The following is an 18174-nucleotide window of genomic DNA, read 5'->3' on the forward strand; positions in this document are numbered from 1 at the left end:
ATATATATATATATATGTATATATATATATATATATATATATATGTATATATATATATATATATATATATTATATATATATATATATATATATATATATATATATATATATATATATATATATATATTTATATATTAGATTCACATATAGTTTACAAAATAAATGCTAAAAATGGATAAGATAAAACTACGTTATGTGTGACACATGTGAATATCCAGAGCTATGAGGGCTACAATCCACAATAATGCATATTGATTGCATGCATTAAGTAGCATACAAACAAGTATAAAACAAGTTAACTACTTCACATAACTTTCTTCAGCAAACAAAAACTGTTTATAGAAAGATATAATACAGAGACTAGAAAAGTAAACATCCTCTGCCATTTTTCTTGGTAATCCAGCCATGGATGCCTCCAGGAGGTGCTCCCAGATGTCTTGTGTGTATGGAGTGATAGTGTTTCTCAATCCCACTCATTTCCTGTTCAGTAGGAGAGTCTTATGCTTGGCCAGGTGTCTTCAGGCTATAAGATCGCTGTTTTCACACAGCCCTTTAAGCAACAGACAGCGGCACCACCCTGCCTGTTCTTTCCCTGTTGATGAGCCCACACCAAACACAGAAGACTGATAATGAATGTTGACTTTACTAGTTGTTACCCATATTGTGATATAGAATGGAGGGTGCAGACAATACACAACTGAGAAAATCAAACAGAGATGAATATATTTACACTGTAACACAAACAGTGATGGTGGTTGCAAAGAGAATTTGTTAAGAAAACATAATGAACAGAATTGACAGTTTTTTTTACCCTTAAATAAACATAATTGTTTCAAAGGGTATTTCCCGTCAGTTTTTGTTTAAAAATAAGATTCAATAACTACTTTACATGCCAATAAAATTGTCACTGTTCAGAAAGACAAAAGTGTTCTCATTCCAAATATGACTTCCTGTATAACCACCGTTAATATGAGTCACCCAATAATATTATTTACTTCCAGCTGTTACATTTTTCTCTCCACTGTGAATAGATTTCTATAACTAGTGGCCTAGTGGTTAGCACTTCTGCCTCACAGCACTGGGATCATAAGTTTGATTCCCGACCATGGCCTTATCTGTGTGGAGTTTATATGTTCTCCCTGTGTTTGCGTGGGTTTCCTCCGGATGCTCTGGTTTCCTCCCACACTCCAAAAACATACTGGTAGGTTAATTGGCTGCTATCTAAATTGACCCTAGTCTCTCTCTGTCTGTCTGTCTGTGTCTGTATGTTAGGGGATTTAGACTGTAAGCTCCAATGGAGCAGGGACTGATGTGAATGAGTTCCCTGTACAGCGCTGCGGAATTAGTGGCGCTATATAAATAACTGATGATGATGATAACTACTACATTTGGTACACAAGGTGAAGAATGTGATTATTTACATGACCCGAGTTATCTTTATGTGAACAGACTGTCACAAATTTCTGTTTAGAAAGTGAATGGGAGACACTTTCATGTTCCTTCAATGTGGCACAGTATACATTATCATAATGGTTATCATTATAAACATACTCTTTAAAAGGATAGCCAAACATTTATGTCAGGATTGTTCCTTCCTTAAATATTACTTTCACTTCACTTTAATTCCAATATCAGTGTCATTTAATTTATGGTGACTTTTGTATCATTTAATCCGATATTATAACTAACCCAATGGGGTGGGGTACGAGTGTATGAGTTATATAATTCTGACAACACTAGGGGCAACATGAAGATTGTGAATGTTGTAATTACGACATGAAGGAAATACAAACTTGATGATAAAATAACAATGACATACAAGCACTGACATTGACGTCAATTGAAATGTCGACAGTTACTTTACTGCTATTAAGGGGCACACCGAGGACACGGCGGCAGTCTAATGTCCAACGCTTCCTAAAAAACATTAGATAGCGGCTGAGTCCTCGCATTGCCCCCTTAATAGCAGTAATGTAACTGTTGCCATTTCAATAGACGTCAATGTCAGTGCTTTTATGTTGTGTTGCCGGAATTCTTGCCTGTCACTTTATCATCAAGTCTGTATTTCCTCCATGTCGTAATTACATCATTCACAATCTTCACGTAGCTCCTAGTGTTGTCGGAGTTATGATAGCCGCAAAAATGACTACCACCGAACCCAATGGTGGGTATCGTATTTTTTGGCTCTTGTTTTCTTAAGGGAATTATTGCACTTGACATTTGCAGTGTGGAATAAGATATGGAGTACTTATTTGAAAACACAGATTGTACACAAAAGACATTATGGGGCATATTCAATTGTTGGCGTTATAGCCCAAAATCGTGTGGGGGCGCTCGCACTATTACCGTCATTACCGGTATTACGGTACTTTTCTCGCTGGATTTCAACTCGCAGCTTCCTGAGCCGCGAGCTGAAATCCAGCTTACTATTACCGTAATACCGGTAATAGTTTTAACGCCACAAGGAAACTAAACAATCGAATATGCCCCTTAGGGGCGTATTCAATTGTTAAAAAGTCCCGCGGCGTTAAAACTATTACAGTTAATACAGTAAAATCTAGCTGGATTTTAGCTCGCGAGCTCAGGCAGCTGCGAGCTGAAATCCAGGGAGTAAATTACAGTATTAACTGTTTTTCCACGCACGATTACCGTAATAACGGTAATCGTGCGCAGACCGCGGGATTTTCAGCGTTTCCGCCAACAATTGAATACGCCCTTTAGAATCATTATATCATACATGATATGCGGTGTCACAGCTGTTTCCCTAACACCAGTGGGTTACCAGCCTAATACTGCCTGTTGTCCACTATTGATTCTTTTAACATATCGGCCCTCCTTTAGACTTAAGAGCAAAGCAAAAAAAGGAAGTAATTTGCACCTTGGTAAAACCATGTCAAACACTGCAGGGGGGCAAATTTAAATGTGCAGACAGAGTTAAAAATGGGAGTGAGTGTTTCTTAGTCCGACTTTAAATTGCAGTTTAAAAATATATTTGCACCCCTTGCATTGCAACATGCTTTGTCCTAGGTGTAAATGAGGCTCATAATCTAGTACTTGTAACTGTTTGTTTTTAATGTTTATTCTCACTTTTATTCCTTGGCATTTCAAGTACATTTTTTTATGCACTGCATTATGTTTTTAATAAGTAAAGACTGTGCTTATAAATATATAGAACTGGATGTATGTGGTTATAATAAGACTAATTCCAATCTCTAGTCAGCGAGTCAAAATAAATGTCTCTCATTTGCATTCTGTTATTTGGAAATGAACATCCTTGAGCAGTCGATGAGGGGGGAAGGGGGTAATTTCTGAATATGAAAAAATATGGGTTTGTAGCGTTAAAGCTTCTTCTTCCAGTTTTGTGACATTAACCAAATACAATCTCTGCAGAAACAGAATAAAACTGGCATAAGCACTGGTTGTTGCTCAAAAAATGGGCCCCACTTGACTTTCTTTCACGCAACAGAAACAAAATTTTAGAGTCATTCAGGAGTACTGATGACTTTATTCTGTCTTTAAAAAAAATGGAGCAAGCTGTATCTCATGTATATACACAGCAGGCCTCATACTTTAATAGCAAAATTATCTTATCTAAGTTTTTAGAATATTCAGTAAACTCCTCTTTCCAAGCTTACTTTATCTCTTATTTAGGTCATTATTCTACCTATATAATACTGGCATGGGACCCAGTCTACTCCACTAAACACCTTTAATATCATTTTCTACTGAATCTATGCACGTAGTGTAAAATTAGGCCATGTTTGCTCTACATTAAGTAGTGCAGCACAACTTTCACATAATTTTGTATAACTCCAAGTATTGCAGCTCAGAAACAAGACAGGCAACATGTACGGCTGTGATCTCCTGTTCAGCCACATCCTTTGCACATATTAATGAGACATGATTCCCAGTTGTGCTATTATATTACGGGCTAGCAAGGTTCTGTTCTTTGTTTTTCATCCGTAGTAATTGCAACGTTATCATGAGGTAAACAAGTAAATAAAATTAGCTTACAAGTGAGCTGTAAGAAAAGATACAGAGGTGGGCAAAACAAAACTTCTAGTGTGACAGTTGCCAATTTAACATCCCAGGAGAAAAAAATGTTTTCTTTTCTAAGCAAAAAATGGTAAAGGGCTAAATTATCTTAATCAATTCTCCCGTAATGTCCTCCAGTAACTATAGCTACAGATACCATTTCTTATAGGAAATGCTTCTATACCATTTGTAAATTCTGCTAGTGAATTTGTCATCGCAAACTCATGTGTAATGAATTAAACACCCTTACAGTAAAGAATACCTTCCTATTCTTACAGTGAAACCGTCTTTCTTCCATTCGCAACTGATGACCCCTTATCTTCTGTATTGTCCTTTGTATGAAAAGTTCACTGGATATAAATGAATAGACATTCATAAATGTGTGTATGTAATCTCCCATATGTCTACCAGTATACCCAGGCAAGTGCCTAAGACCCATAATTGTTAGTTATTACAGAACGTTTTGATCATTAAGCATAACCTGTCTAATTTCAAAGTCCACCATGCCCGTTCTAGAAGGAATGATATTTAAAGGTGGAGCATTTCTTAATAATAGCGGTATTGTTTTTCTTTGTGTTCTGTAGTATTTCTCAAAATGTAGGTTTTTGTAATTATATTTGCAGAAATAAATGTGCTTTCTTTTGTTGATTTGGAATGTGTGTGCGCAGATCCACTGGTTCTCTATAAGTGCTTTGCACAGTTACAGTATTCACACACTTCAATCTCAATGGGCATTTAGGTATTTTTATATTATATTGGCCCAAAATTATCAATCACATCAATATCTGATTGGACATGATTTTAATTTGGCCAGAAAATCCCGTTGCCTGGTGGCTAAATAGACTTGTGTATGTGGGTATCACGCAAATTGTAACAAAGTGTCAGTAGGAAGCTTAGTTTTTACTTTGTGCTATTACTGAATTATACTGGTCACACAAGTTTTTTTGGTAAATGTGTTTGTCAGCTTAGCTGATTTAGATTAAACTGGCCAGAAATTGATGAGTAGGTGGTCTTTCAGCCATTCCTCCAGCTGACATGTCACCTGATACTGGACTACCATTATTTGTTTTGCTCCACACAGACTGGCACGTCTGTCTGTCTGGTTTGTGCTCTAGTTTCAGAAGCAGTTTAGTTGCCAAAAAAAGCTTTGGGATTCTGTTATCTGTGTTCATGTTGAAGAGCTCTGAAATTGTCAATCTTGCAAATTCCTCTTATTATTTTGAACAGTTCTGTCTGTTGGGTTATGTCTGTGTCTGCGCTGCTATGTCCTGATATCTTATCTCTAGTGCTTGTTGTCATACCAAGCAGATATTTTAGTTCCGTTGTTTAGTCTACGGAGTGTACTCAATGTATTTTCTTTTTAAATCTCTTTAATTTTACTCTCATGGTTTCCAGCTGTATGATTATGTTATAGTAAATTTATGTGCTTTTTAAATTAATTTTTGATTTTGAAAATGTAAAATGTATTTTAAAAAAACAATATTCATTCAACCCCCCTCCCCACACAATTTTAGTAAGTTAGCATAATTTTATTACACATCAGTAGGTCGAATTAAAATATATAGTATACTGTATGATCGTGTTTGTCATATGTTTTTTTTTTTACTTCTTTCTGCTTGTAGGCTTGTTCCCTGCTATATTAAACCTTGCCAGCAATGCAGACATCACCACCAATGCTACCTGTGGGGAAATGGGACCAGAGATGTTCTGCAAACTGGTGGAACATGTTCCAGGAAGGATAGTACGAAACCCACAATGTCGTATTTGTGACCAGAACAGCGTTAACCCCAAAGGTAAATTCATTATTTAATATACCTATTTTTATACAGCATTTAATTTCTTTTGTTACGTGTAAAATAAATACAAGCCAAAACAATGCCACAGCAAAAATGGCAGGCAAAAAGAATGTGACCTTCAGGGCTGTGGATTAACTTCAAATAACTTTATTCCAACTACATAATGTACAATTCATAATCACCTGAATAAAAATATTAAAATAGTTATTCCTGTATAAATTTATTATTTAGCCACAATCAGTGCTCAAAGTGGGGTGTATGCAGTGGTATGCGGGGGCGGACCTAGACTAAATTTTTAGGGGGGGTGGTATTTAGCATAAACACATCCCTCCATTCTGATTGGCTGCTCCGATTGACCCCGCCCCTACCACGACTGGCCATGCCCTCCCTGTTTTTATCACCATCTGGGACACACTTGTGCTGTCGAGGATGGGGGGGGGCGATTGCCACCTGTTGTATGCCATACTGCGACGTCTCCTAAAGCCTAAAAACTATTAAATTCTGTTCGCTTATATCCCCATTATATTTCCATGCCGTCACGTCTAACCTCGACTATTGGCTCTAATATTACCTTGTTAGACTATTCAATATCATTTTCAAAAAATCCAGTCACGGCTGTAATGAGATAATGCAATTTAGTCCACACACAAAGATATATGTACACCAGTTATTAGTGAGTTTTACATTTACATTATTTTACTATGTCTGTAGTTATTTATAGTTACATTACTTATGTATTTTATTAAGTAATATGGCCAATAGCAAAAGCCTTATTTAAATACATTTATTTCTGATAAACTGTGATAAAATGTAACAAGTTTCAAGTTTAGTAGTTTTCAATCAATATTGTAGAACATTATTGACTAAGAAATTTCACCTAAGTAAGAGAAAATATCTTTACTGAGCTTAGACTGAGAGATTCTATGTCTGTTTCTTTTTTAATAAACTGATCGTTTGTAACTTACACTAGTGATCAAGCACCTGAAAGTTTCCTGTCTCCTGACAGGTACATATGTGTATGAGTTTCATTGCATCATTGATCATGATATTTATGAAGTTTAAAAAAACCCAATCAACAGATGCGATGTGTTTTGGCATGATAAAGCATGATCGTGGGAGCATACACACTCTTGCAATATCTGACTAAACACGATAGTCATGTGATCTGCGCAATAATTGCATAGATATGTACCCATCTAACTTTAAAGAGAATTTGGCATTACAGAATTTGTTGACAGTTAATATAGTAGGCCATCATGACTTTGTTTACCATCCTTCATTTGTTCCCCATATTGTTCTGCGCATATGGTTTCTAAAATGAATATCTTTGATTTTTGATTTTTTTTTCAGAACGGCACCCAATTTCCAATGCTATTGATGGCACAAACGATTGGTGGCAGAGTCCCAGTATTCAGAATGGGAGGGTGTACCACTGGGTCACCATAACACTGGATTTAAAACAAGTAAATACACCATTGTTTTTTAAATGTAATATAAGCAGGGCTTATCCACACGAGCGTTGGAATGCACATATAACAGAACTGCTATTTAAATACAGTGGCACTGACATCCATTGACCTCTATAGCATTCCATCTAGGCTGTCCACATGGACTACAATGCAATACACAGCTCAGAGGTTACCATGGGAAAATAGTGTCTATTTTTCGTGGTCTTATCTCAGCCATGTGTATAATTGATGTACATCTGGACAACATGGGCTGTTCACATGATTTTATGTAGCACTATTTGCCAGGCAGTTCTCTCAGTTGTATTCACTCGAAAAACGGCATGGTCATGCCATAAAGGAAATATTATTGTCTGTTTTGAATACAGTCCGCTAACTGACTCAAAGTATTGAAAATACTTTTCTAAGTTAAGATGTATTAGTGGCACTAAATTGTGCAAAAGCAATAATGCTTAATTATTGCATTTTTATGAAGGTGAGGCAAGATCATACCTCCTAACTGTCCCGATTTCAGCGGGACAGTCCCAAATTTAGGGCTCTGTCCCGCCCGAGACATGTTTGTCCCACGGGTGGGAATGTTGGGGGAAGGGAGGTGTGTAATGGGCAGCTTAGCATTTTACAGCACTTGGCAACCCTCCAGGGGGTGCGGCCACACCCCTTTACCACATGGCCACACTCCCTGTCTCGCTGCCGGGGACAGACATGTTGAGAGGTATGTAAGTTTTTCACTCCCCAAAACCTGTCACTCTTATGTAATCTAAATTAGATCAAGTGACATTATACAGAAATATTAAATGAACAAGATTCTCTTAACTGTAAAATGTTCTTGACCTATTCAAAGCATAGTCATCAGTTTCATTTATACTAAATAATAAATACTGCCAATGACATCAACTAGACATATACCATAAGAAAATATGTTGATCCTCCTTACTGACAACAGTATCACTCCATGTAACACTAACTCAAGAAACGGTGTTATGATTGGACTAGGACGAATACAGTTATGTGCTGTGTTCCCTGAACAAATCTTTATAATAAGGTAGTAAGGCGTATTGAAAAAACTGGCTGACCTTATATCCTCTAGTAAACACTGCCTGCACAGACATTACACTGTGTATAGAAGGTATAGAAGCCTGTGCCAGATGTCCGTACATCTCCTGCTTATGTATCTCTCCTGCTTCTCTGTACTTCCCCTCAAACTGTCTACACATAGTACTTTATCTTGGTTATGGTCAGGACATTTCTTGGTAGATTTGGCTTAATGAATTCAGGAAGAATTTGAACAATTAAAGCTTATAAATGTGATTTACTGAACTTAAAAGAACGTTATAGTGTTTTTAAATGTTTCTATTAAGCTCAGAGCATCACTTCACATTAGGAACTGCTGGGTTCATCACCGTATGCATAGATTCACCTACTGTGTCTATTAACCAGTAAGAACAAACAGTTCAACTGACACTATGTAAACCTTTAATGGGTCTGTTGAGTGGTACAACAAAGCTACTGAACTTTTTTTTGGGGGGGAAATACCTTCTGGCCCTAGAAAAGAAAGCTAGCAATTCATCTGCTATAATTACAGAGTAATGATGTCACTTGTACAGGCTTAAAAAGCTCTCACATCTCACTTTTCTTCCAGCTGGTAACATTCCCTTCCAGGCACGTTATACTGAATTTTTGATTGAAAAAGTAACTATTTGTATTAAGGTACAAAACACACACGTTACATTACATTCAAGTGTACGCAGTACACCGTGAAACATAGTCATTCATACATTTTAGTACAATATAAGGCATAAAGTACAAGATATAACATCTACCACTAAACATCGAGTACTGCACTAACCATACAAACTTAAACAATATAACATTTCAAAAAAGCAATGGATGTGAGGGAACGGTAGGTGAGAGGGGCAGGGTTGGGAGACACAAGCCCAAGGCTTTATTGAGGACATACACAAACATAGGGAAGGGTGGATAAATAAGGCATGACATTCAATAACACTTCGAACAGTGATGGGGGAATTGGTTGGAGGGGGTAAGGGAGGGGGAGACACAAGCCCAAGGCTTTATTGAATGAACAAACACATAGGGGGAGAAGGAGAAGAGGGATGCAGAAAAATGAATCATCTTTCTCTTCCTCAGGACTGTTCATGATGTTATAGTCTCTTAGTAGGCTGTGGATCAGCCTGCGACAGTCCTGGATGGTCATCTTCTCCCGCTTCAAAATGAGGAGATTCCTGGCAAGCCACATAGTGTCCTTAAAACAGTTCATAAGGCGCCAGGCCTCCTGGATTGCCCCAATAGTGTGGGTCCCAGGGAATAATCCATAAAATACCGAATGGTATGAAAGGCCACAATGGTATGAAAGGGGAAAAAAATACCTGGCCCTAGAAAAGAAAGCTAGCAATTTATCTGCTATAATTACAGAGTAATGATGTCACTTGTACAGGCTTAAAAAGCTCTCGCATCTAACTGTTCTTCCAGCTGGTAACACTCTCTTCCAGGCATGTTATACTGATATGACTTTAATGGCCACATCCGCTAGGTGAAATTAATTGAGAGTCACTTTACTTCCAGGAAAGTTTGGAAACATTCCATTAAAAGACACGTTGTGATATAATTGAACACACTTTTCTGTGATTTTATTTAGGTTCAATGTAAATTTGCATAAATAATGGCGACTACATTTTCAACAGTTAAGGCTGCAAAATAACGTAAAATATCACTAAGAATTCTTCCATTTACGTTTTTAAATCTATGCAACCCACAGTGTATATTGTAAGGGGAAGCAGATACCAAGAACCAAGAATTATCAGACAAGAACCACATGCAACGCCCAGGGCTGGATTAACCATAGGGCTAACTGGGCTACAGCTCGGATCACGGGGGGGGGGGGGGGGTTCCCTCACGGGGGAATGGAGGCCCCCTTAGCCCAGGGGCCTCCATTCTCTTGATCCGACACTGGCAACGCCCAAAATACCTATTTGTGGTGTCTGCTTTGCATATGTTTACAGGTTTTTTATTTTCAAATTACAACTGGAAATTTAGCAGAGTAGTATCAAACAGACATTTTTTTTGTTTTGTAACTACATCTGTTTTTGACCACATCGTACGTCAGCAGCTGAATGTTGCCTACATTTCAAGGTCTGTCTGAGCAAAAGCTTTGTGCATTTTTTTGATGGTTTTTGGTCTGCTGGAAAATGTGTATGTTTACAGCATAATAACCTTACCTGGAAGCAATATTTACTATCCTATTTTGATCATTGTGAATTTTTTATTTTTTTATATAAATACTACTCCTAGATGTGTAAAATACATACCATTTACCGTAGTGAACTAGGTCTGAATATTAGATGGTGGAAAAATCAGTCCATTTTGCTAAACTAAGAACCAGTGTATAATCCTACAAAACTGAATGTAACTTCATATATGTGCAGTTTCCATCCCCTTCATCTCATTACAATATTACTTCTGCCACATTGTTTTATCTGTCTTGTTTTCCAAATGGAGCACACAGTCCCTTCTCGGTCCGCCCCCGGATATTTGTGCATAAATCTTATAGTAGGCAGCAATTTCCAGATAGGTTTGGAAACAAACTCATGTACATTTCCCTTATATAGCTCCATACTCTGGGCCTGATGTTGAGTTGGATGCACTTTACACCACTTTCATACTGCCGCCCCGGCAATATCCCAGGTTGTTAACCCGGGATATTGCCGGGGCACAGGGCAGTATAGATAAGAAGACTCCCGGGTCGGGCGGGTTCATACTGCACCTGCCCGACACGGGTTTTAGAAAAAAAAAAGTGTTAAAAAAGATTTTAATTAATAAAAAATACATAAGAAATGTTTACTTAACTTATTTTCAGCCAGCGGTGTCTCCGGTGCGTTGCCGGCTGTCAGGGGGACCTCTGAGTACTAAAATGACGTAATTTCTAGTCCATTAGAAATGATGTCATTTTAGTACCCAGAGGTCCCCCTGACAGCCGGCAACGCACCGGAGACACCGCTGGCTGAAAATAAGTTAAGTAAACATTTCTTATGTATTTTTTATTAATTAAAATCTTTTTTTTTTACCTCACAATTTTTTTTTTTTACAGTATGAATGGTGAGACCCGGGAATTACACGGGTTGCACCATTCATACTGCAGACTAGCGGGGTCCAACACGGGAATTACCCCTCGCAAAATCCCGGGTCTAAGTCCCGGGATTTTAGACCCGGGATTTTGTGGTTGGACTATTCATACTGCACCAAGACCCGGGTTTTTCAGCGTGCCTCTGCAAAAACCCGGGTTTTTGGTGCAGTATGATTGGGGTATTACACTGAAATCATAAGTGTAAACTGCATCCCGTAATTTACACAGGATTCTAAGTTGCACAAATCTTTAGATCCGTGTGACTACGGATACTATGAAAATTGCACAAACACACCTCTTTTCTGCCTTATGGGCCAGTGTGCATGATACACTTAAGCGTATCAATCACAGCAGCCCTGTAAAGCAGATAAATTAATTAATTCATTAATTAATTAATTTAGAAAAAAATGTGCCCCCTTCCCCAAACAGCACAAGTTTTGGTTAAGGTGAACACCTTTTTTAAAAATGTTTGAATTTTTTACTTCTTTTTTTAAGACAGTGAGGTTGCACCAGGAGCAAGACTCACCCACTAACTTCCAGCTTTCTAAGGGAAGGGTGCAAGTGGGAAATCCATGTCATTCGGAGCAAACTGAGACAGATCCTTGGCTAATAGTGTTTTTTGCACTGATCAGTTGGACTTGCGTCTGTCTCTACGTCAGGCCCTCCGAGTTTTACACATATTTTAATGAACACGTCAATCTTTCTAACAAATCTTTCTTATAAACCAGCTCAGCCAAAGTGATTCTAGTTGCATAACAATTTGTTCTTCTGTTAGCTTTAATTTAAATGTTCATAATCAATGAACTATGAATTATTTGTAAAGTACAGCAATAATATAGTGAATCATTTAACCACAGCCAGATCATTTAGTAACAAAACTACTGCTGCTGACTTGACTTGAAGGTTGGTTACTATTTGACCAATCTCTTCCCATTTACACTTTAATTCCATTGGAGGAATTTCGCTAAAGTAAATGTTGTTTATGACCTGCAGTAAATTGAGTTGACCTTCAAAAGTGAACTGCTGTGGAAAAATTGTAATTGTACTCCCCTAACCAACTGTTCTTTTGTTTCTTTATTCAGTTTGTTTTGTTTGATCTTTTCTTTGTTTTTGTATTTTTGTTTAAAAAGATTTGTGCACATATCTGGTATACTTATTGGTAAAGACAAATCTAAAACACCAAACAAGATGTGCTGAGTGACCCTTGTCTGAAGTGCTGTGGTGCCTCTCTATCACAGTATGCAGTTATGTAGTGAACAGTCCCGTGGGCCTTGTTAGTGCTGTGGTTCTATTTCAATATGTTATGCAAACAACGGTTTAGCTCTTCAGGGACAACGGTCATACTGGGGTCATAGCAGCTTCCTCAACACTCAACGGAACATGTTTGCTAAAGACAGTTGAGCGTGTTGCTGCTGTTATACTACAGTCCATTTTTTCACTTTTGTGGGGTTTATATCGTACTCGCCAACTTTGACAAGTTGGTCTCCGGGAGATCCGGGGGAAGGTGGGCTTGATGAACTGCATAATGTGGCCCCGCCCCTAAACTGACATCACAATTTGTAGCCTATTACAGCAGGGGGCATGATCACGGTGACACACGAACATGTCATAAGCCCCACCCCCACCACTTAACTAAGTGGCCAGAACCAGGAGTTTGCCCTGCTCTCCCAGAAATTCGACATTCCGGGAGAGTAGACAACTATGGTGTGTGTATATATATATATATATATATATATATATATATATATATATATTGTATATTTTCCAATGCATTACTAAACGGAGAGTGCATTTCTCACTCATAAGTCTGAAACCCTACAACTAATGATCTTGCATGTTGACTCACTAGGCACATTTACCTTAACTAAGCTCCTGTGGCAGGTTTCATAGTCAATTAAAACAAGTACAACTTGCAGATGTCCTTATTCTGGTGCAGAAGCTGCTAAATTAGTATTCATTCCATATGTAGCGCAACATTTTACAGAGAATGGTTACTCATTCACCATGGTCCCTGTCCCATTGGAGCTTACAGCCTAACACTCACCTAGCAGTAGTTTCTTGGACTGTGGGAGAAACTTATGCAAACATGTGAAGAAAATACAAACTACACACATATGATGCTCAATTTTGAATGGAACTCAATAGCCCCAGCTTGGCAAGGATGCAATTCTAACAACTGTGCCTTTCAAATTGCAACAAAAATACTCTGCTCTGGCTTTTTCGGTTAGCATTCCCTGGAAAACATGTTACCAATGAATATTTAAGCTTAAACCAGATAATTTTTTACATTGTTTTATGTTCATTAGCAGATAGCTTCAGTTAGTAGGGGACATACATTTTATTTACCAATACGTTAGGGTATGTGCATTTAGGGATAATTTAACAAGTCCCTTTTATCCATTTGTTGATAGGTGAACGGAAGAGACATAGAAGCTCATATGGAGATCTTGCTCTATATGCAGAGATGTCAATTTCGTGTATATGGCATTCTTACTAAAGTGTATGACAGAATAAAGATATGGGGAAAGTGCTTTTTCTGGTCCATCATTTGTTTTGTTAAAGTTGGCTGTATGCACTGCTTCTCTTCATAGTTAATAATAATCTCTCCTCCATTCACCTGACAAAAAATGGAACAACATCCAGACATACAGCATAGTTAGAGCTTTATACTGTTTAAGTTTTATAATATTATTATGCTGTCAAGTTGGTTTTCTTCACACATTAAACAGTATTTTGTTATGTTTTACTGCTACTTAAGTTTATCCATGTAACTTGGTTATATAATGAAATGCATTTTTTAACATATAAATATGTTACTGAATGCCTAGCATGAATATTGAATATGTGTAAGGATTTTCTGGTGTTTGAACCCAGGACATTTGTGCTTCAGTGCCCAGTTGTAATGAGTTTTTAGAAACCTCTAGGAGAATGTAAGTATACTGGAGATTGATGGAGCAGTTTGTGGTCTGTCCCGGTGTCCGTCCCTGTTTCGTATTTTTGTATCCATGTATCTGCACTTGCTGCAGTCTGAGGTTTTATATTAGCCTCTGGTCTTGTGCCTTCCATCTTTGTCTTAGCATTTGTTTTGTTTATCCTGTTTCCCCTGTCCAGTCGTTTAGCCGTTGTCTGCTGTTTTCTGATTTTGCTGCCCATTCCCTTGTTTCTCTCTCCTGGTTCTATAACTTCAGTTTGCCCTGTTGTAGTTGTGATGTTTTTCATGGTATTCCATGTCCGAAGGGCATCCAAGTACCTGACTGCAGTCCTCAGGATAAAGGTAAGCCCAAGACACGTCAGTTCTCCATCAGTGATTTGGATGAGAGGTCCTTCCCCATCCATGTGTTATCCCTGCCTGATATACATTGTTTTGTCTGTGCAATGTTTATATTTTTATATTTGACTTATGTTATTGACCCCTGCCTGACTTATTACCCCTACTGGTTTTGTCTCTTAGCTATATTACTGCCTGCTCAGTACTCATGACCCTGAATGCATGACTATTCTCTTCATGTGGTTACTGTATCGTTCTTATGATTTCCATAAGTTTTGTACTATCTTCGCATTATCTGCCAACATACCCATCCTGTCCATCTATGGTGGTGCCTGCCCTCAGTGACTGATCAGAAATACCCTGCTGATTGTCACAATATAACGTGTAATCTGGCCATATCATTTTCACCACCAAATTCAGGTCTTCAGTGGGCTGTGGGTTAAAGTTTGTAAAAATGCAGAGTACAAGTTGGGATTATAGTTATGACTGGTTCAGAGGCTGGACCTCAGAATCAATTTAGTAACGTCTCACGTCCAGGAATGTATCTTGTTATCATGGAACTCTGAGGGAAAATGCCATGAGCAGAAATGTGTACAAAGTATTAAACAACATACCAGGGTGAAGGAACATTTCTACAAAGGATAAAATTGCAAAATAGTGTGCTTGGCTTAGATGAGTACTAACATCAAAAATGGTCTGTTATTAATTGTGTCTAGCATGGAATAATGTATATGCTAGAGTTTGTTTAAACCCTCTGTGCAAACCTACAGAGTTGTGTCTGCCACCTCTTTGCTTGCTCCTTCATATTTTCGGATCTGACCAGGTCCCTAGTGATTTCATACTTCACCCAAATGAAGTCAGACACATGTCTTACTATTAGGCCATGCACGAAACCCATTGCAATGTGGGAGGATTATCACAGCTCGGGGAGGGGATAAAGGGATAATGGGGAGAAGAAAACAAATAATGGATCTACACTAAACAGTGCGCTCTGCAAGCAGACCTAGCACAATCATAGAAACTATATAAAATCCTGGAATAACATTTTTATACAGTCACTCCTAAATAGGTACATTAGAGGAAAGGAAATTTAAAGTGAAATGGCCAAAGACCCCTTAAGGATACTAAAATATATATTAAAAGCTAGGAAAAAACTGGAAAAGCAAAAAAACACAACAAAACTAAATACATTTAAATAAAAAGTAATGACATTTTATCATTATTATTAGTGAATTTTATATAGATATTATGCATTATAGCATTTTATTTTATGCTGCGTTCTTTTACTCCCCACTATTTAATGTGTATTTGTAAAATGGTTTGAGGAAATTATGTTCTAAAAAAAAAAATTATTGTTTTCCATCTGTTCCTAGAAAGGTCCAAATCTTGTGTCAAATTCAACAGGTTAGATGGTAATAAAAACTAGAGCTATGTGATATAATACACATGAAAAGCAATATGTCATTTATAACACAGAAATTTGCCCTAATTGATGATTCTTTACACTCTCACTATAGTTGGCATTTGCTTGTTGTAACCAATTTAACCCGGAGTTAGTGTACTGTAGATGTAAGCAACAAAGTGTTTCAAGATTTCACCAGTATAAAGAATACTTACGCTTTTCAGCTCAAGCAGGACTCTTGCTTTAAGTTGCTTAAGACTCAGACAGTAAAAGAGGGAAGCTCCAAGGATTTCACATCTTTGTTCTGGGAAAATTAGCAGCCACATGGCTCATCCATTACATTGAAAAGAGGCGTTTCCTGCAGGCAGCCGAGTCTCCCTTTATGTGCAGTGGTGCTTTCACAGACATTCCTTCAGACCTGCATCTCCTGGGGCACATGACTGTTTGTGTTGTGTCCTCAGTTACTTTCTGGCTCTTTTCTTCTCAGCGCTCTCTTTCCTCAATTGAGATGTGCAAGTGCTGGACAGTGAGGATGAATACGAATTATTAGTGTGGCAGAACACATTGCATTAGCAAGAGGGAACACAGTAGTGTAGTTGTTATACAATTTAAATGACAACTCAAGCAAAAATACATGCTAATTTATGTAGAAGAGGTACTATTTGTATGTACAAATGCAAACGGTGCAGGAACTCATCAGAACTAGGTATATTTGAGAAACACATTTTATCATGATGGGGACATTATTTTCCTATACATTCTACACTTCCTGTCGTTGTACCATTAAACCTAATTTACAAGTTATCCAGGGATGAAGTTTAACTAGGGAGTATATTTAGAAAACTGCAGGATTGAAAAAGTGGAGGTGTTGCCTATAGCAACCAATCAGAATTTAGCTGTCATTTATAGAATGTACTAAATACATGATAACTAGAATCTGATATGTTGCTATAGGCAACATCTCTACTTTTTCAGACCTGCAGTTTCTACTATATAAAAGCCTACTGGCGTGTGTCTGTGTGTGGAAAAAAAAAACCAAGCTGCAGCGCCACCTGCTGGGCGAAGTTATACACTGACCTACTAAATTCTTAGTGTGTGTGGGGAAAAAAACTCAGAAAGGGCTGAAATTTGCTGCAGCGCTACCTGCTGGGCGGAGTTATACACTGACCTACTAAATTCTTAGTGTGTGTGGGGAAAAAAACTCAGAACGGGCTGAAATTTGGTATACTAAGATGTTTTTAATTTGTTAATTTAATTTGTTAATTGTTAAAAGTGTTTATAAAGATTTTAAAAAAATATATATATATTTCTTGAAGGAGAAGTGACAGTTGGGAGTGGTTGGTGGTTGCCGGGGGTGACAGTGGGGAGTGGTTGGTGGTTGCCGGGGGTGACAGAGCTAGAGGAGTGTGATACTCAGGACCGTTGAGAGAGATCCCTGTGTCTGGATAGACATCTGGATAGATGTGGCGATAAAGATGAAGGATGAGGTGATGGAGAAAAATGATGAGGTGGTAACATGTGGACAAAACCACGTTAAAAAAGGGCGCTTGGGTCGGGAAGTAATGCTCTTCCCCTGAGGAGGCCTGGCCTAGCCCCAAATGCACGACAAGAACCTTTTTAACACCTTAAGTAGTTTGATTTGACTAGAATGCATGAGTATCATGCACGGGTTAACTAGTAGTAAATATACCCCTAAGTCTTTTCATAGACAGTTAACTATAAAATGTGACTTTCAATGGTTTCTGAAGCATTTTTGTAAACTGTCATGCAGGGTTACTCAACCCTGCATTACTCCACTAAAATCATCTTTAAAGTTTTCTAATGTTAAATAAAAGCAATTTTTGCAAAAAACCTAAAAAAGCTATTTTTGCTAAAAACTAAAATTTTTGTGACTTGTGTGAAATTTAGACATCAGGAACAGAAATACTTTACTTTTTAACAGTTTAAATAAACATCAAACATGTATTCTTGATTCAGTATTTCATTTGTAATGTTGTTGTCCAATTTAACTCCTCATTCAGCACTGCTTTGTAGAATCAATTGGAAAACAGACATCATTAGGTCAATAA

The 18174-nt window shown here is 37.7% G+C and overlaps 1 protein-coding gene across 1 annotated transcript in view; it reads left to right on the forward strand.

Annotated features, from left to right (window-relative positions):
* LAMA1 (laminin subunit alpha 1) overlaps positions 1-18174 on the forward strand; it is a 146656-nt gene that overhangs the window by 25532 nt on the left and 102950 nt on the right. Inside the window, 2 exon segments of the mRNA XM_075213325.1 lie at positions 5658-5828; positions 7182-7294. Coding sequence (XP_075069426.1) covers positions 5658-5828; positions 7182-7294 — 284 coding nt within the window.

The sequence above is a fragment of the Mixophyes fleayi genome, chromosome 5 (genome assembly GCF_038048845.1).
Source record: "Mixophyes fleayi isolate aMixFle1 chromosome 5, aMixFle1.hap1, whole genome shotgun sequence".
In the NCBI taxonomy this organism is placed as follows: Eukaryota; Metazoa; Chordata; class Amphibia; order Anura; family Limnodynastidae; genus Mixophyes; species Mixophyes fleayi.